The sequence below is a fragment of the Electrona antarctica genome (genome assembly GCF_951216825.1).
Source record: "Electrona antarctica genome assembly, chromosome: 22".
In the NCBI taxonomy this organism is placed as follows: domain Eukaryota; kingdom Metazoa; phylum Chordata; class Actinopteri; order Myctophiformes; family Myctophidae; genus Electrona; species Electrona antarctica.
In genome coordinates, this window is record NC_136805.1 from 1828236 (window position 1) to 1849076 (window position 20841).

Here is a 20841-nt window from a genome sequence, read left to right on the forward strand (position 1 = left end):
CCTTGAGTGGACAGCCAGTCATTTAAGACTGGAAGGAGTGGAAACCTTGAGTGGACAGCCAGTCATTTAAGACTGGAAGGAGTGGAAACCTTGAGTGGACAGCCAGTCATTTAAGACTGGAAGGAGTGGAAACCTTGAGTGGACAGCCAGTCATTTAAGACTGGAAGGAGTGGAAACCTTGAGTGGACAGCCAGTCATTTAAGACTGGAAGGAGTGGAAACCTTGAGTGGACAGCCAGTCATTTAAGACTGGAAGGAGTGGAAACCTTGAGTGGACAGCCAGTCATTTAAAACTGGAAGGAGTGGAAACCTTGAGTGGACAGCCAGTCATTTAAGACTGGAAGGAGTGGAAACCTTGAGTGGACAGCCAGTCATTTAAGACTGGAAGGAGTGGAAACCTTGAGTGGACAGCCAGTCATTTAAGACTGGAAGGAGTGGAAACCTTGAGTGGACAGCCAGTCATTTAAGACTGGAAGGAGTGGAAACCTTGAGTGGACAGCCAGTCATTTAAGACTGGAAGGAGTGGAAACCTTGAGTGGACAGCCAGTCATTTAAGACTGGAAGGAGTGGAAACCTTGAGTGGACAGCCAGTCATTTAAGACTGGAAGGAGTGGAAACCTTGAGTGGACAGCCAGTCATTTAAGACTGGAAGGAGTGGAAACCTTGAGTGGACAGCCAGTCATTTAAGACTGGAAGGAGTGGAAACCTTGAGTGGACAGCCAGTCATTTAAGACTGGAATGAGTGGAAACATTGAGTGGACAGCCAGTCATTTAAGACTGGAAGGAGTGGAAACCTTGAGTGGACAGCCAGTCATTTAAGACTGGAAGGAGTGGAAACCTTGAGTGGACAGCCAGTCATTTAAGACTGGAAGGAGTGGAAACCTTGAGTGGACAGCCAGTCATTTAAGACTGGAAGGAGTGGAAACCTTGAGTGGACAGCCAGTCATTTAAGACTGGAAGGAGTGGAAACCTTGAGTGGACAGCCAGTCATTTAAGACTGGAAGGAGTGGAAACCTTGAGTGGACAGCCAGTCATTTAAGACTGGAAGGAGTGGAAACCTTGAGTGGACAGCCAGTCATTTAAGACTGGAAGGAGTGGAAACCTTGAGTGGACAGCCAGTCATTTAAGACTGGAAGGAGTGGAAACCTTGAGTGGACAGCCAGTCATTTAAGACTGGAAGGAGTGGAAACCTTGAGTGGACAGCCAGTCATTTAAGACTGGAAGGAGTGGAAACCTTGAGTGGACAGCCAGTCATTTAAGACTGGAAGGAGTGGAAACCTTGAGTGGACAGCCAGTCATTTAAGACTGGAAGGAGTGGAAACCTTGAGTGGACAGCCAGTCATTTAAGACTGGAAGGAGTGGAAACCTTGAGTGGACAGCCAGTCATTTAAGACTGGAAGGAGTGGAAACCTTGAGTGGACAGCCAGTCATTTAAGACTGGAAGGAGTGGAAACCTTGAGTGGACAGCCAGTCATTTAAGACTGGAAGGAGTGGAAACCTTGAGTGGACAGCCAGTCATTTAAGACTGGAAGGAGTGGAAACCTTGAGTGGACAGCCAGTCATTTAAGACTGGAAGGAGTGGAAACCTTGAGTGGACAGCCAGTCATTTAAGACTGGAAGGAGTGGAAACCTTGAGTGGACAGCCAGTCATTTAAGACTGGAAGGAGTGGAAACCTTGAGTGGACAGCCAGTCATTTAAGACTGGAAGGAGTGGAAACCTTGAGTGGACAGCCAGTCATTTAAGACTGGAAGGAGTGGAAACCTTGAGTGGACAGCCAGTCATTTAAGACTGGAAGGAGTGGAAACCTTGAGTGGACAGCCAGTCATTTAAGACTGGAAGGAGTGGAAACCTTGAGTGGACAGCCAGTCATTTAAGACTGGAAGGAGTGGAAACCTTGAGTGGACAGCCAGTCATTTAAGACTGGAAGGAGTGGAAACCTTGAGTGGACAGCCAGTCATTTAAGACTGGAAGGAGTGGAAACCTTGAGTGGACAGCCAGTCATTTAAGACTGGAAGGAGTGGAAACCTTGAGTGGACAGCCAGTCATTTAAGACTGGAAGGAGTGGAAACCTTGAGTGGACAGCCAGTCATTTAAGACTGGAAGGAGTGGAAACCTTGAGTGGACAGCCAGTCATTTAAGACTGGAAGGAGTGGAAACCTTGAGTGGACAGCCAGTCATTTAAGACTGGAAGGAGTGGAAACCTTGAGTGGACAGCCAGTCATTTAAGACTGGAAGGAGTGGAAACCTTGAGTGGACAGCCAGTCATTTAAGACTGGAAGGAGTGGAAACCTTGAGTGGACAGCCAGTCATTTAAGACTGGAAGGAGTGGAAACCTTGAGTGGACAGCCAGTCATTTAAGACTGGAAGGAGTGGAAACCTTGAGTGGACAGCCAGTCATTTAAGACTGGAAGGAGTGGAAACCTTGAGTGGACAGCCAGTCATTTAAGACTGGAAGGAGTGGAAACCTTGAGTGGACAGCCAGTCATTTAAGACTGGAAGGAGTGGAAACCTTGAGTGGACAGCCAGTCATTTAAGACTGGAAGGAGTGGAAACCTTGAGTGGACAGCCAGTCATTTAAGACTGGAAGGAGTGGAAACCTTGAGTGGACAGCCAGTCATTTAAGACTGGAAGGAGTGGAAACCTTGAGTGGACAGCCAGTCATTTAAGACTGGAAGGAGTGGAAACCTTGAGTGGACAGCCAGTCATTTAAGACTGGAAGGAGTGGAAACCTTGAGTGGACAGCCAGTCATTTAAGACTGGAAGGAGTGGAAACCTTGAGTGGACAGCCAGTCATTTAAGACTGGAAGGAGTGGAAACCTTGAGTGGACAGCCAGTCATTTAATACTGGAAGGAGTGGAAAGCCAGTCATTTAATACTGGAAGGAGTGGAAACCTTGAGTGGACAGCCAGTCATTTAAGACTGGAAGGAGTGGAAACCTTGAGTGGACAGCCAGTCATTTAAGACTGGAAGGAGTGGAAACATTGCCAAATAAAGAAGTCAAAGTCGTATGATTTGTCACACACGTTACCGCAGTGAAATTTGTTCTCCGCATTTGACCCACCTCTTGGAGCGGTGAGCTGCAGCCAAGGAGCGGTGAGTTGCAGCCGTGCCGCGCTCGGGAATCATTTGATTAGTTGATTTGACCCCCCAATCCAACCCATTGATGCTGAGTGCCAAGCAGGGAGGCATTGGGTCCCTTTTTTACAGTCTTTGGTATATGACCCGGCCGGGGATCGAACCCCGACCTCCCAGTTTCAGGGCGGACACTATAAACCTAAAATAAAAATAAAAATCAGATTCCATATGACTTGTTTTTGTTTCGGCTTATTATTTAAACAAATCGGATTCTTATCTGAATGGGGCACAGATCTGATTCAGGATGTTTTATTGCCTGTCAGTGTAAATGGGGCCTTCTATACCAGGTGTTTCTAGTAAGTGTGAATGAACAGGGTTGCAGTCAAAATAGTTGAGTCACAGACTAAGGTTCTGTGACCTAACCTGACTCCGCCAGATGGGGCAGCAGAGAGTACACTGGGTTCCCCCCTCCTGCTCCCATCTGGGAACTCTCAGGCAGACTTGATGCCCGGCCACAGAACGGCCTGGCCAATCGGCAGCAGCTTCTAGCAGCTTCTAGCAGCAGCTTCTAGCCTCTAGCTGCTGCTGATTGGCCAGGCCGTTTTGTGGCCGGGCATCAAGTCTGCTGCCCCATCTGGCGGAGTCAGATGGGGCAGCATCTGTGACCATCCTCTGGCAAGGATGTTTTGATGATTGATTTGACCTCTATGGACCCTTTATAAAAGATTTAGCCCCCAGGTTCCTCGCAAAAATCCCGGCATTTTTTGCTAGAGGGCCAAATTCAAAATGGCGCCCGGCGCCATAGCCAAAAATGAACTTTTGATCCAGATGACCTAGAATCATTATGAGGAGAGTAGCTGCAGAATCATTATGAGGAGAGTAGCTGCAGAATGTGGCATCGTTAAGGCATTGGTAACAGTTTGTGTTGTGTGTGATTTCACACCAGAATATATAAGATGATGCACCGTGTTGAAAGTGACTGTTCACATCGAGTGAAAGACAGACAGACAGACAGACAGACAGACAGACAGACAGACAGACAGACAGACAGACAGACAGACAGACAGACAGACAGAGTGGTCTTGGACCGTTTCCAAAGCAGGAGGACCAAAGCGAGGCGGTCATGCATCTGTAGCAGTGAGGAACAAACTGTATTCCTTTGGAGGCTACTATGATGGATGGAGCTACTACAAGGATCAGTTGATTGACGTCTTCAACACAATGTCTTTTTGCTGGAAGAAGTTACCTCCAGTGAGTCCTGGAAGAGGAGACGGTCACCTTGAGGTTCCATCCAGGCGCTTCAGCCACACAGCTGTGCTGGTAGAAGATAAAGTCTACATCTGGGGAGGTGTTCCTTACTGCAATGAGCTTTATGCATTTGATGTGGACGCCCACATGTGGTTGAAACCCAGCAGGGTTTCTGGCACTGTTCCAGAGGCGAGGAGGGACCACTCAGCCTGTGTGTTGGAGAAGGTCATGTTTATCCATGGAGGACACAACCAGCTGAATGGATGGACTAATGACATGTACAAGTTGGACACCAACACAATGGTCTGGTCCTTAATTAACACCAGAGGAACTCCACCAGCTGCTTCAGGATATCACTCTGCTACCATCATTGGGACAAAGATGTTTGTATTTGGGGGCGTGCAGGACCTGAGCTACCACAACACCATCAGAGTGTTTGACACAGAGACCGACCTCTGGTTGAGCACACCTTCTCCACAGCTTCTTCCAGAAGGATGCCACTGTCATTCAGCCTTTACCTACAATGGGGCGCTGTACATTTTTGGTGGCGGCAACAGCGATCAGATCATCAATGATATGTGGAAATTCAGTCCAGAGACCTTCTCCTGGAAGAAGGTTGAGCCCAAAGGGAAAGGCCCGGGTCCAATGGATGGTAGGTGCTGTTGCATTGTGGGAGAACGCATCATCCTCTTTGGAGGATTAAAACATGGAGGAGACTCTTATGACTCGTACATCTTAGACTTGAGTCCCATGGGGGGGATGAGTTTAGTGTTATGCCACATTTCCAGGGGGTTCTCCCAGACTTTTTGAGTGGTGCAGCCTCTCCAATGCACGCCCAGCAATGTGTGTCCCTGGCTGGCTGGCTGGCTGGTTCTGTCTCTTTGTATGTCCGTCCGAGCACGGAAATAGCGTTATAGCGTTTGTTGACCACCAAGTGTCACTGTTGCGCAGCCTAAAGGGCCTTTCAAACGTGAAGCGATATATCGCGCCTATTGTTCATTTTCAATGAGACCTGCGTCCGGGGCGACAACGCAAGCGTATTTACGTGAGCGCAGTCCCGTGAATTTGTTTTGCGCGCGTGCTTGTTTCGTGCACACACACGAGACCTGGATACTGTTTACATTTGTTTTACTCTTGCGTTGTCGCGCCCCTCTTGAGCAGACCTGGAGGAGACCTGTCGTTGATCCAGGCAACAACGCCTGCGTTCCTCGCTTCCCGTTTGAAAGGCCCTTAACACACACAGGCCAGGGAGGAGGGCTTGTACAGTACAGTACAGTACAGTACAGTACAGTACAGTACAGTACAGTACAGTACAGTACAGTACAGTACAGTACAGTACAGTACAGTACAGTACAGTACAGTACAGCACTGGGGGCAGTGGTGGCTCAGGGGTAGAGCAAAGCAAAGCAAAGTTACTATATTTACCCAGGGTAACTGGACTAAGCATCAGATACTTGTTTCCAGCCAGGCCCTGCTCATAGAACATTTCATGGTAGTGGTTCAATGCCTTGCTCAAGGGCACTTCAGCGGTGGCAATTTTAACGTGCCGGTCCGGGGATACGAACTGGCGACCTTCCGGTATCAAGACCGCTCCGCAAACCGTTCGGCCACCGCTGCCACAGTGGCTGGATGGAAACCGCAAGGTTGCCTATTCGAACCCGGGCTCCCCCAGAGTTAGTGTCGAAGTGTCCTTGAGCAAGACACTGAACCCCTAATTGCTCCTGATGTGCTGGTTGGTGCCTTGCATGGTTTCTGCCGCCATCGGTGTATGAATGTGTGTGTGAATGGGTGAATTGATGCACAATCTATGTAAAGCGCCTCGGATAAAGGCGCTATATAAATGCACCATTCACCATTTTTACCATTTAGCACAGCACCACTCAGTTCAGACAGGTCTTATTTTTATTTTATTTTGGAAACCAAACACCTGCGGTCTCCGAGGTTACTATGTTGGTTCTCAGCGTTTTTACCTTTCTTTTGTTTTGGGCGTTAACTTCTCCTATGACCAGCGTTGTGTGTACCCCAAAGCCATGATTTCATTGGCTGAGCAATGTGTGTGTACCCCAAAGCCATGATTTTATTGGCTGAGCAAGGAGTGTGTACCCCAAAGCGATGATTTCATTGGCTGAGCACGGAATGTGAGGACAGAAAAGTGAGGACTCCAAAAGTGATTGGCCCGGAACCTGATGATGTATGATGATAAGAGCGCCCCTCACTTCACACGAGTGTGATTTTTTTTAAAGAGCCACTGCAGGTGCGATGTGTCCAGAATGTAAACAAACAAAGCCTTGTGTTGCGTTCACACAGCCGGACGCAAAGATACAGTCTACCATTCATTGTCAATGGAAGCCAGCCACATGACGATGCAAAGATACAGTCTACCATTCATTGTCAATGGAAGCACAGCGACATGACAATGCAAAGATACAGTCTACCATTCATTGTCAATGGAAGCCTGCAGCGGCATGACGATGCAAAGATAGTCTACCATTCATTGTCAATGGAAGCCAGCGACGTGACGATGCAAAGATACAGTCTACCATTCATTGTCAATGGAAGCCTGCAGCGACATGACGATGCAAAGATACAGTCTACCATTCATTGTCAATGGAAGCCAGCGACACGAAGATGCAAAGATACAGTCTACCATGCATTGTCAATGGAAGCCAGCGACATGAAGATGCAAAGATACAGTCTACCATTCATTGTCAATAGAAGCACAGCGACATGACGATGCAAAGATACAGTCTACCATGCATTGTCAATGGAAGCCAGCGACATGAAGATGCAAAGATACAGTCTACCATTCATTGTCAATGGAAGCCACACTGCGAGAAAAGAGGAGTCAACAGGCAATTATGGGCACAAGATTTGTAAACCTCAAGTTTAGCAGCATATACAGTAATATACTGTACGGTAATATGTGATGGTACAATTTGGGAGTTTACCGGAGTTTGTTGGAAAGTTTAACGGGAGTTTCCTGTAATATACACATCCGTATTCCATGCTTTTTGCGCAGTGCCAGCGACGTGACAATGCAAAGATGCAATGATGCATGTAGCTGCTCCCTTAATGATCTCATTCGTCTTTGCATCTTTGAGTCTGCCCATGTGAACATGCCATTATTTGAGTACAATGTTTGAGACGCCCCTCACTTCACGCCAGATTGTTTTTTTAAAAAAAATGATTATTATGAACTGAATGGATGTGGTCTCCTCCTCCTCCTCCTCCTCCTCTTCCAGGACGCAGAACACTTCACCTTCTCCTCGGGCTTCGAGGAGGGACGAGACCGATGTCCGTACGACCCCGCCAAGGGCTACACCGCCCTGCTAGTAGGTAAGATACCATGTCCATTACACCACCCTATACACCGCCCTGCTGGTAGGTAAGATACCATGTCCATTACACCACCCTATACACCGCCCTGCTGGTAGGTAAGATACCATGTCCATTACACCACCCTATACACCGCCCTGCTGGTAGGTAAGATACCATGTCCATTACACCACCCTATACACCGCCCTGCTGGTAGGTAAGATACCATGTCCATTACACCACCCTATACACCGCCCTGCTGGTAGGTAAGATACCATGTCCATTACACCACCCTATACACCGCCCTGCTGGTAGGTAAGATACCATGTCCATTACACCACCCTATACACCGCCCTGCTGGTAGGTAAGATACCATGCCCATTACACCACCCTATACACCGCCCTGCTGGTAGGTAAGATACCATGTCCATTACACCACCCTATACACCGCCCTGCTGGTAGGTAAGATACCATGTCCATTACACCACCCTATACACCGCCCTGCTGGTAGGTAAGATACCATGTCCATTACACCACCCTATACACCGCCCTGCTGGTAGGTAAGATACCATGTCCATTACACCACCCTATACACCGCCCTGCTGGTAGGTAAGATACCATGTCCATTACACCACCCTATACACCGCCCTGCTGGTAGGTAAGATACCATGTCCATTACACCACCCTATACACCGCCCTGCTGGTAGGTAAGATACCATGTCCATTACACCACCCTATACACCGCCCTGCTGGTAGGTAAGATACCATGCCCATTACACCACCCTGCCAAGGGCTAAGAATTCATGTACATACAACCCTGCCAAGGGCTAAGAATTCATGTACATACAACCCTGTTAAGGGCTAGGAATCCATGTACATACAACCCTGTTAAGGGCTAAGAATCCATGTACATACAACCCTGTTAAGGGCTAAGAATTCATGTACATACAACCCTGCCAAGGGCTAAGAATTCATGTACATACAACCCTGTTAAGGGCTAGGAATCCATGTACATACAACCCTGTTAAGGGCTAGGAATCCATGTACATACAACCCTGTTAAGGGCTAAGAATCCATGTACATACAACCCTGTTAAGGGCTAGGAATCCATGTACATACAACCCTGTTAAGGGCTAAGAATCCATGTACATACAACCCTGTTAAGGGCTAGGAATCCATGTACATACAACCCTGTTAAGGGCTAGGAATCCATGTACATACAACCCTGTTAAGGGCTAAGAATTCATGTACATACAACCCTGTTAAGGGCTAGGAATCCATGTACATACAACCCTGTTAAGGGCTAGGAATCCATGTACATACAACCCTGTTAAGGGCTAGGAATCCATGTACATACAACCCTGTTAACACTTTGACAGCGGCTAATTGTTTAATCCAGGGTTCCACCGCTCGCAACACGCTAAACCCGCTATTTGTTTTATGTGTTTAATTCGCCGTATTTTAATAATTAAAAAGAAACTGCGGCTTCGTCGCGGACCTGTTGACGAGGCCGTCACGTTATGATGACGAAACCGGAAATCAACCCATGCTCTGGGCTGCTAGGGCTTCTGGGAAAGTGAGCCCAATGCAAGTGGACGAGGGAGTAGGGACAATCTTGGCTCACTTTGAGCGGCTCAATAACAAATGCTGGGAGTGTTTACTAGCGGTTTTTCATGGATCAAAAGCGCAAATACTTCGGCGTTATGCTGCAAAAAAAAAATCTAGGCAGCGTAGAATATTTGATTAAATAGCGGGGAACGTGTTAACACAATCAGCGCCGGGATTCCTTCAAAATAGAAGCTCTGGGGTGCCGGGAAGATATGGCCGCTTTTACTTTGGTAAAAGCGGCCAACAGACGGTGAGATGTTCACAGTGTTTCAGTATGAGTTCTCTCTCTCTCTCTAGATAGTTAATAAAGGTCTCTCTCTCTCTCTCTCTCTCTCCAGACGGGGAGATGTTCACAGCGTCTCAGTATGAGTTCCGCTCCTCTCCAGACCTGAGGAGAAACTTCCCCTTCCCCACCCTGAGGACGGAGGAAGCCCCCACCAGGTGGCTGCTGGGTAATAAACACGCACGCACGCACGCACGCACGCACGCACGCACGCACGCACGCACGCACGCACGCACATTGATATTATGTCTATTCAATGGGCCACATCTCGTTGATATTATGCACATTTTGATTCATCCACTATGTATAATTTCTCCATTTCCCTTCAGAGCCTTGAAATCCCATTAGGTAGTGGAAAAGGAACCGGCGCCCACCCGCATTGTACAGACTGGCTTAGTTTTATCCATTATTTATTTACTTGTCTACCAACAAGACCATTACAGGCTGCTAATCATGTATGTGTGCGTGCGTGCGTGCGTGCGTGCGTGCGTGCGTGCGTGCGTGCGTGCGTGCGTGCGTGCGTGCGTGCGTGCGCTTTCATGAACAAAGGTTATTAAATACCAAGCACTTTATTATTTTTTTTCTAAACCCCTTTTCTTTTCACCCGGTGCCAAATGACCTAAACTGTAATCCTACTCTACCTCTGCCAACCTGGGGAGAGCCCCGAACTGAGCTCATGCTTCCTTCAGTGCATGAGGAGTTAGCAGGCCTGCTTCTTCCACGTTATTGCAAACTCCACACAGAAAGGCACTTTTGCCAAACCCACCCAGCATCTTCTACATGCCATCTCAGAGCTGGGCTATAAACCCACCCAGCATCTTCTACATGCCATCTCAGAGCTGGGCTATAAACCCACCCAGCATCTTCTACATGCCATCTCAGAGCTGGGCTATAAACCCACCCAGCATCTTCTACATGCCATCTCAGAGCTGGGCTATAAACCCACCCAGCATCTTCTACATGCCATCTCAGAGCTGGGCTATAAACCCACCCAGCATCTTCTACATGCCATCTCAGAGCTGGGCTATAAACCCACCCAGCATCTTCTACATGCCGTCTCAGAGCTGGGCTATAAACCCACCCAGCATCTTCTACATCCATCTCAGAGCTGGGCTATAAACCCACCCAGCATCTTCTACATCCATCTCAGAGCTGGGCTATAAACCCACCCAGCATCTTCTACATCCATCTCAGAGCTGGGCTATAGATTATTTGTTTTTTATATCTGGTAACCTAGGATATGCTTCACCCACAGACTGTTGGGAGAGTTAACAACCAGTGTTTTGTGTGTGTGTGTGTGTGTGTGTGTGTGTGTGTGTGTGTGTGTGTGTGTGTGGGTGTGTGGGTGCGTGCGTGCGTGGGTGCATTGGTGGGTGCGTTGGTGGGTGCGTGGCGTGTGTGTGCTCTCTTACAGACGCAGACTTCGTGGGCTCGGCGCTGATGAAGGAGAGCGTGAACAGCTCGGTGGGAGACGACGATAAGATCTACGTGTTCTTCACGGAGAGGAGCCAGGAGCAGACCACCTACCCCTCCCAGACCAGGGTGGCCCGCGTGGCGCGGGTCTGCAAGGTACTTTACCCCCTCATAGACCAGGGTGGCCCGCGTGGCGCGGGTCTGCAAGGTACTTTACCCCCTCCCAGACCAGGGTGGCCCGCGTGGCGCGGGTCTGCAAGGTACTTTACCCCCTCCCAGACCAGGGTGGCCCGCGTGGCGCGGGTCTGCAAGGTACTTTACCCCCTCCCAGACCAGGGTGGCCCGGGTCTGCAAGGTACTTTACCCCCTCATACACCAGGGTGGCCCGGGTCTGCAAGGTACCCTACCCCCTCATAGACCAGGGTGGTCCGGGTCTGCAAGGTACTTTACCCCCTCATAGACCAGGGTGGCCCGCGTGGCCCGGGTCTGCAAGGTACTTTACCCCCTCATAGACCAGGGTGGCCCGGGTCTGCAAGGTACCCTACCCCCTCATAGACCAGGGTGGCCCGCGTGGCCCGGGTCTGCAAGGTACCCTAACCCCTCATAGACAGGCCCGGTTCTTCCTACAGGCCGACGAAGCAACGGCTTCGAGCGCCATGGGGGAGGGGAGGGTTGTTTTTTTTTTACTCTGTCCCAACTCTGTCTGCACCGGTTCCCCCCAGTGCCCCCCCAGTGCCTCCCCAGTGCCCTCCCCAGTGTCTCCCCAGTGCCAGTGTCCCGCCAGTGCCTCCACAGAGCCTCCCCAGTGTCCCCACAGTGCCTCCCCAATGGACCCCCAGTGCCTCGACAGTGTCCCCACTGTCCCCCCAGTGCCTCCACAGTGTCTCCTCAATTTTTGGGACAGAGTAAAAAAAAAACGCGAAAAATCCTGCTTGGGGCGCCAGATTGCTCAGGACCGGCCCTGCTCATAGACCAGGGTGGCCCGGGTCTGCAAGGTACCCTACCCCCTCATAGACCAGGGTGGCCCGGGTCTGCAAGGTACCCTACCCCCTCATAGACCAGGGTGGCCCGGGTCTGCAAGGTACCCTACCCCCTCATAGACCAGGGTGGCCCGGGTCTGCAAGGTACCCTAACCTCTACCCTTTATCCAAGGCGCTTTACATAGATTGGGCATCACATTCACCCATTCACACACACATTCATACACCGATGCCGGAGGAAATGAATGAAAAGATGAATAATTGAAAGGAAAGATTTTTCGGTCATTTGTCTGGAACATAAATATTTGTGTTTTAAAGATCGTAAACCTAATATGGTGATTGGAATCGTATGGTGAGTTGAGTGAATGGTATGCTGAGTTGAGTGAATCATTATTTCATGACTAGTTGTGGCCTTGTTTACGTCGGCTGTGTTTTCGACGAGTGACGCATGCTGTCATAATATTACAGAGCATAAATCCAGCTGTGTTCGTTCCGTCATAATATTACAGAGCATGAATCCAGCTGTGTTCGTTCGGTCATAATATTACAGAGCATGAATCCAGCTGTGTTCGTTCGGTCATAATATTACAGAGCATGAATCCAGCTGTGTTCGTTCGGTCATAATATTACAGAGCATAAATCCAGCTGTGTTCGTTCCGTCATAATATTACAGAGCATGAATCCAGCTGTGTTCGTTCGGTCATAATATTACAGAGCAGGAATCCAGCTGTGTTCGTTCGGTCATAATATTACAGAGCATGAATCCAGCTGTGTTCGTTCGGTCATAATATTACAGAGCATGAATCCAGCTGTGTTCGTTCGGTCATAATATTACAGAGCATGAATCCAGCTGTGTTCGTTCGGTCATAATATTACAGAGCATGAATCCAGCTGTGTTCGTTCGGTCATAATATTACAGAGCATGAATCCAGCTGTGTTCGTTCGGTCATAATATTACAGAGCATGAATCCAGCTGTGTTCGTTCGGTCATAATATTACAGAGCAGGAATCCAGCTGTGTTCGTTCGGTCATAATATTACAGAGCATGAATCCAGCTGTGTTCGTTCGGTCATAATATTACAGAGCATGAATCCAGCTGTGTTCGTTCGGTCATAATATTACAGAGCATGAATCCAGCTGTGTTCGTTCGGTCATAATATTACAGAGCATGAATCCAGCTGTGTTCGTTCGGTCATAATATTACAGAGCATGAATCCAGCTGTGTTCGTTCGGTCATAATATTACAGAGCATGAATCCAGCTGTGTTCGTTCGGTCATAATATTACAGAGCATGAATCCAGCTGTGTTCGTTCGGTCATAATATTACAGAGCATGAATCCAGCTGTGTTCGTTCGGTCATAATATTACAGAGCATGAATCCAGCTGTGTTCGTTCGGTCATAATATTACAGAGCATAAATCCAGCTGTGTTCGTTCGGTCATAATATTACAGAGCATAAATCCAGCTGTGTTCGCGAGATTGAGGTCTAAATCCGTATGAGTAATAATGGATTTGTAGCGCGTGCACGCACGCACGCACGCACGCACGCACGCACGCACGCACGCACGCACGCACGCACGCACACACACACACACACACACACACACACACACACACACACACACACACACACACACACACACACACACACACACACACACTGGTAACGGAATAACCTAACTAGTTCGTTTTGGTAGTTCAGTAGTTAGTTACTTAGTTACGTTTCCAAAAAAGTTCCCGTTAATTAAAGGGGAAAACCACTCATTTTCAACATTTTACTATGTCATTAATATACCTTAGAGCTGTTGTGTGGAAATAATAAAAAGTTCCCCCATTTTGTATTTCCTAGAACTGTAATTATGAAAAAAATCATTAACATGGTGAAACACATCTTGATGACATCATCAAGATGTGTTTCACCATGTTAATGATTTTTTTCAGACCTCTAGTTCTAGAAAACACAGAATGGGGGAACTTTTTTATTATTTCCACACAACAGCTCTAAGGTATATTAATGACATAGTAAAATGTTGAAAATGAGTGGAATGCCCCTTTAACTATAATGTGTCCCTGTTCATTTTGTTGGCAAGATTTAAAAAATAATAAAGCCCTGACTGCCCACGGAGTCTTTTTCTCCTGCCTTCTGTGTGATGTATCGTCCCAATAAGCCCCAAGCGCAGCATACATAGTATACTATACATCCTGCGTCTACTACTATAAAAGTATTGTTACAAGTAGCTTTTATTTTGAAGAGGAAGAGGAAGTTGTTTCGGTTGTAACCAGCTGCCATGACAGTCAAGGTCTCGCCGACTAGAAGTGCCGGCTGGTGGTGGAATAATAATAACAACATGCTTTTAGCCAAAGTTCATAAAAAACGCATGCGTCTTTGACTTAAACCATTTTGGGCGGGAACCCCTTTTGGTGTTTCAAGCATTATGTTATACTTTAGCTATTGAAAAATAGCAGATATACAAGCTCAAATTAGCAGAACTTGTAGGCAGTAAGTAGCCTAATAACGGTAGGCAGTAAGTAGCCTAATGACGGTAGGCAGTAGCCTAATGACGGTAGGCAGTAGCCTAATGACGGTAGGCAGTAAGTAGCCTATTGACGGTAGGCAGTAAGTAGCCTATTGACGGTAGGCAGTAGCCTAATGACGGTAGGCAGTAGCCTAATGACGGTAGACAGTAGCCTAATGGCGGTAGGCAGTAGCCTAATGACGGTAGGCAGTAGCCTAATGACGGTAGGCAGTAGCCTAATGACGGTAGGCAGTAAGTAGCCTATTGACGGTAGGCAGTAGCCTAATGACGGTAGGCAGTAGCCTAATGACGGTATGCAGTAAGTAGCCTAATGACGGTAGGCAGTAAGTAGCCTATTGATGGTAGGCAGTAGCCTAATGACGGTATGCAGTAAGTAGCCTAATGATGGTATGCAGTAAGTAGCCTAATGACGGTAGGTAGTAGCCTAATGACGGTAGGCAGTAAGTAGCCTAATGACGGTAGGCAGTAGCCTAATGACGGTAGAGAGTAGCCTAATGACGGTAGAAAGTAGCCTAATGACGGTAGGCAGTAAGTAGCCTAATGACGGTAGGCAGTAAGTAGCCTAATGACGGTAGGCAGTAAGTAGCCTAATGACGGTAGGCAGTAAGTAGCCTAATGACGGTAGGCAGTAGCCTAATGACAGTAGGCAGTAAGTAGCCTAATGACGGTAGGCAGTAGCCTAATGACGGTAGTCAGTAGCCTAATGACGGTAGGCAGTAGCCTAATGACGGTAGGCAGTAAGTAGCCTAATGACGGTAGGCAGTAGCCTAATGACGGTAGGCCGTAGCCTAATGACGGTAGGAAGTAGCCTAATGGCGGTAGGCAGTAAGTAGCCTAATGACGGTAGGCAGTAAGTAGCCTAATGACGGTAGGCAGTAGCCTAATGACGGTAGGCAGTAAGTAGCCTAATGACGGTAGGCAGTAAGTAGCCTAATGACGGTAGGCAGTAAGTAGCCTATTGACGGTAGGCAGTAAGTAGCCTAATGACGGTAGGCAGTAAGTAGCCTAATGACGGTAGGCAGTAGCCTAATGACGGTATGCAGTAAGTAGCCTAATGACGGTAGGCAGTAGCCTAATGACGGTAGGCAGTAAGTAGCCTAATGACGGTAGACAGTAAGTAGCTAATGACGGTAGGCAGTAGCCTAATGACGGTAGGCAGTAAGTAGCCTAATGACGGTAGGCAGTAGCCTAATGACGGTAGGCAGTAAGTAGCCTAATGACGGTAGGCAGTAAGTAGCATAATGACGGTAGGCAGTAAGTAGCCTAATGACGGTAGGCAGTAAGTAGCCTAATGACGGTAGGCAGTAAGTAGCCTAATGACGGTAGGCAGTAGCCTAATGACGGTATGCAGTAAGTAGCCTAATGACGGTAGAAAGTAGCCTAATGACGGTAGGCAGTAAGTAGCCTAATGACGGTAGGCAGTAGCCTAATGACGGTAGGCAGTAGCCTAATGACGGTAGGCAGTAGCCTAATGACGGTAGGCAGTAGCCTAATGACGGTAGGCAGTAGCCTAATGACGGTAGGCAGTAAGTAGCCTAATGACGGTAGGCAGTAAGTAGCCTAATGACGGTAGGCAGTAGCCTAATGACGGTAGGCAGTAAGTAGCCTAATGACGGTAGGCAGTAAGTAGCCTAATGACGGTAGGCAGTAGCCTAATGACGGTAGGCAGTAAGTAGCCTAATGACGGTAGGCAGTAAGTAGCCTAATGACGGTAGACAGTAGCCTAATGACGGTAGGCAGTAAGTAGCCTAATGACGGTAGGCAGTAAGTAGCCTAATGATGGTAGGCAGTAGCCTAATGACAGTAGGCAGTAGCCTATTGACAGTACTCAGTAAGTAGCCTAATGACGGTAGGCAGTAAGTAGCCTAATGACGGTAGGCAGTAAGTAGCCTAATGACGGTAGGCAGTAGCCTAATGACGGTAGGCAGTAGCCTAATGACGGTAGGCAGTAGCCTAATGACGGTAGGCAGTAGCCTAATGATGGTAGGCAGTAGCCTAATGATGGTAGGCAGTAAGTAGCCTAATGACGGTAGGCAGTAGCCTAATGACAGTAGGCAGTAAGTAGCCTAATGACGGTAGGCAGTAAGTAGCCTAATGACGGTAGGCAGTAGCCTAATGACGGTAGGCAGTAGCCTAATGACGGTAGGCAGTAGCCTAATGACGGTAGGCAGTAAGTAGCCTAATGACGGTAGGCAGTAGCCTAATGACGGTAGGCAGTAAGTAGCCTAATGACGGTAGGCAGTAAGTAGCCTAATGACGGTAGGCAGTAGCCTAATGACGGTAGGCAGTAAGTAGCCTAATGACGGTAGGAAGTAGCCTAATGACGGTAGGCAATAAGTAGCCTAATGACGTTAGGCAGTAAGTAGCCTAATGACGGTAGGCAGTAAGTAGCCTATTGACGGTAGGCAGTAAGTAGCCTAATGACGGTAGGCAGTAAGTAGCCTAATGACGGTAGGCAGTAGCCTAATGACGGTAGGCAGTAAGTAGCCTAATGACGTTAGGCAGTAAGTAGCCTAATGACGGTAGGCAGTAGCCTAATGATGGTAGGCAGTAGCCTAATGACGGTAGACAGTAGCCTAATGACAGTAGGCAGTAAGTAGCCTAATGACGGTAGGCAGTAGCCTAATGACGGTAGGCAGTAGCCTAATGACAGTAGGCAGTAAGTAGCCTAATGACGGTAGGCAGTAGCCTAATGACGGTAGGCAGTAGCCTAATGAAGGTAGGCAGTAGCCGAATGACGGTAGACAGTAGCCTAATGACGGTAGGCAGTAAGTAGCCTAATGACAGTAGGCAGTAAGTAGCCTAATGACGGTAGGCAGTAGCCTAATGACGGTAGGCAGTAGCCTAATGACGGTAGGCAGTAGCCTAATGACGGTAGTCAGTAGCATAATGACGGTAGGCAGTAGCCTAATGACGGTAGGCAGTAAGTAGCCTAATGATGGTAGGCAGTAGCCTAATGACGGTAGGCAGTAAGTAGCCTAATGACGGTAGACAGTAGCCTAATGACGGTAGGCAGTAGCCTAATGACGGTAGGCAGTAAGTAGCCTAATGACGGTAGGCAGTAGCCTAATGACGGTAGGCAGTAAGTAGCCTAATGACGGTAGGCAGTAGCCTAATGACGGTAGTCAGTAAGTAGCCTAATGACGGTAGGCAGTAAGTAGCATAATGACGGTAGGCAGTAAGTAGCCTAATGACGGTAGGCAGTAGCCTAATGACGGTAGGCAGTAGCCTAATGACGGTAGGCAGTAGCCTAATGACGGTAGGCAGTAAGTAGCCTAATGACGGTAGGCAGTAAGTAGCCTAATGACGGTAGGCAGTAGCCTAATGACAGTAGGCAGTAAGTAGCCTAATGACGGAAGGCAGTAGCCTAATGACGGTAGGCAGTAGCCTAATGACGGTAGGCAGTAGCCTAATGACGGTAGGCAGTAAGTAGCCTAATGACGGTAGGCAGTAAGTAGCCTAATGACGGTAGGCAGTAGCCTAATGACGGTAGGCAGTAAGTAGCCTAATGACGGTAGGCAGTAGCCTAATGACGGTAGGCAGTAAGTAGCCTAATGACGGTAGGCAGTAGCCTAATGACGGTAGGCAGTAAGTAGCCTAATGACGGTAGGAAGTAGCCTAATGACGGTAGGCAATAAGTAGCCTAATGACGTTAGGCAGTAAGTAGCCTAATGACGGTAGGCAGTAAGTAGCCTATTGACGGTAGGCAGTAAGTAGCCTAATGACGGTAAGCAGTAAGTAGCCTAATGACGGTAGGCAGTAGCCTAATGACGGTAGGCAGTAAGTAGCCTAATGACGTTAGGCAGTAAGTAGCCTAATGACGGTAGGCAGTAGCCTAATGATGGTAGGCAGTAGCCTAATGACGGTAGACAGTAGCCTAATGACAGTAGGCAGTAAGTAGCCTAATGACGGTAGGCAGTAGCCTAATGACGGTAGGCAGTAGCCTAATGACAGTAGGCAGTAAGTAGCCTAATGACGGTAGGCAGTAGCCTAATGACGGTAGGCAGTAGCCTAATGACGGTAGGCAGTAGCCGAATGACGGTAGACAGTAGCCTAATGACGGTAGGCAGTAAGTAGCCTAATGACAGTAGGCAGTAAGTAGCCTAATGACGGTAGGCAGTAGCCTAATGACGGTAGGCAGTAGCCTAATGACGGTAGGCAGTAGCCTAATGACGGTAGTCAGTAGCATAATGACGGTAGGCAGTAGCCTAATGACGGTAGGCAGTAGCCTAATGACGGTAGGCAGTAAGTAGCCTAATGATGGTAGGCAGTAGCCTAATGACGGTAGGTAGTAAGTAGCCTAATGACGGTAGACAGTAGCCTAATGACGGTAGGCAGTAAGTAGCCTAATGACGGTAGGCAGTAGCCTAATGACGGTAGGCAGTAAGTAGCCTAATGACGGTAGGCAGTAGCCTAATGACGGTAGTCAGTAAGTAGCCTAATGACGGTAGGCAGTAAGTAGCCTAATGACGGTAGGCAGTAAGTAGCCTAATGACGGTAGGCAGTAGCCTAATGACGGTAGGCAGTAGCCTAATGACGGTAGGCAGTAGCCTAATGACGGTAGGCAGTAAGTAGCCTAATGACGGTAGGCAGTAAGTAGCCTAATGACGGTAGGCAGTAAGTAGCCTAATGACTGTAGGCAGTAGCCTAATGACGGTAGGCAGTAAGTAGCCTAATGATGGTAGGCAGTAGCCTAATGACGGTATGCAGTAAGTAGCCTAATGACGGTATGCAGTAGCCTAATGACGGTAGGCAGTAGCCTAATGACGGTAGGCAGTAGCCTAATGACGGTATGCAGTAAGTAGCCTAATGACGGTAGGCAGTAGCCTAATGACGGTAGCAGTAGCCTAATGACGGTATGCAGTAAGTAGCCTAATGACGGTAGGCAGTAGCCTAATGACGGTAGCAGTAGCCGAATGACGGTAGACAGTAGCCTAATGACGGTAGGCAGTAAGTAGCCTAATGACAGTAGGCAGTAAGTAGCCTAATGACGGTAGGCAGTAGCCTAATGACGGTAGGCAGTAGCCTAATGACGGTAGGCAGTAGCCTAATGACGGTAGTCAGTAGCCTAATGACGGTAGGCAGTAGCCTAATGACGGTAGGCAGTAAGTAGCCTAATGATGGTAGGCAGTAGCCTAATGACGGTAGACAGTAGCCTAATGACAGTAGGCAGTAAGTAGCCTAATGACGGTAGGCAGTAGCCTAATGACGGTAGGCAGTAGCCTAATGACAGTAGGCAGTAAGTAGCCTAATGACGGTAGGCAGTAGCCTAATGACGGTAGGCAGTAGCCTAATGACGGTAGGCAGTAGCCGAATGACGGTAGACAGTAGCCTAATGACGGTAGGCAGTAAGTAGCCTAATGACAGTAGGCAGTAAGTAGCCTAATGACGGTAGGCAGTAGCCTAATGACGGTAGGCAGTAGCCTAATGACGGTAGGCAGTAGCCTAATGACGGTAGTCAGTAGCATAATGACGGTAGGCAGTAGCCTAATGACGGTAGGCAGTAGCCTAATGACGGTAGGCAGTAAGTAGCCTAATGATGGTAGGCAGTAGCCTAATGACGGTAGGTAGTAAGTAGCCTAATGACGGTAGACAGTAGCCTAATGACGGTAGGCAGTAAGTAGCCTAATGACGGTAGGCAGTAGCCTAATGACGGTAGGCAGTAAGTAGCCTAATGACGGTAGGCAGTAGCCTAATGACGGTAGTCAGTAAGTAGCCTAATGACGGTAGGCAGTAAGTAGCCTAATGACGGTAGGCAGTAAGTAGCCTAATGACGGTAGGCAGTAGCCTAATGACGGTAGGCAGTAGCCTAATGACGGTAGGCAGTAGCCTAATGACGGTAGGCAGTAAGTAGCCTAATGACGGTAGGCAGTAAGTAGCCTAATGACGGTAGGCAGTAAGTAGCCTAATGACTGTAGGCAGTAGCCTAATGACGGTAGGCAGTAAGTAGCCTAATGATGGTAGGCAGTAGCCTAATGACGGTATGCAGTAAGTAGCCTAATGACGGTATGCAGTAGCCTAATGACGGTAGGCAGTAGCCTAATGACGGTAGGCAGTAGCCTAATGACGGTATGCAGTAAGTAGCCTAATGACGGTAGGCAGTAGCCTAATGACGGTAGCAGTAGCCTAATGACGGTATGCAGTAAGTAGCCTAATGACGGTAGGCAGTAGCCTAATGACGGTAGCAGTAGCCGAATGACGGTAGACAGTAGCCTAATGACGGTAGGCAGTAAGTAGCCTAATGACAGTAGGCAGTAAGTAGCCTAATGACGGTAGGCAGTAGCCTAATGACGGTAGGCAGTAGCCTAATGACGGTAGGCAGTAGCCTAATGACGGTAGTCAGTAGCCTAATGACGGTAGGCAGTAGCCTAATGACGGTAGG

General features: G+C 48.3%; 1 protein-coding gene across 1 annotated transcript in view; it reads left to right on the forward strand.

Annotated features, from left to right (window-relative positions):
• The window catches only part of sema4gb (sema domain, immunoglobulin domain (Ig), transmembrane domain (TM) and short cytoplasmic domain, (semaphorin) 4Gb), a gene marked incomplete at its 3' end in the record, with an annotated part of 131937 nt that overhangs the window by 47385 nt on the left and 63711 nt on the right, over positions 1-20841 (forward strand). The window contains exons 5-7 of the mRNA XM_079493460.1: positions 7566-7659; positions 9585-9698; positions 10944-11098. Of these exons, the coding sequence (XP_079349586.1) occupies positions 7566-7659; positions 9585-9698; positions 10944-11098 (363 nt within the window). The remainder of the gene's footprint in view (positions 1-7565; positions 7660-9584; positions 9699-10943; positions 11099-20841) is intronic.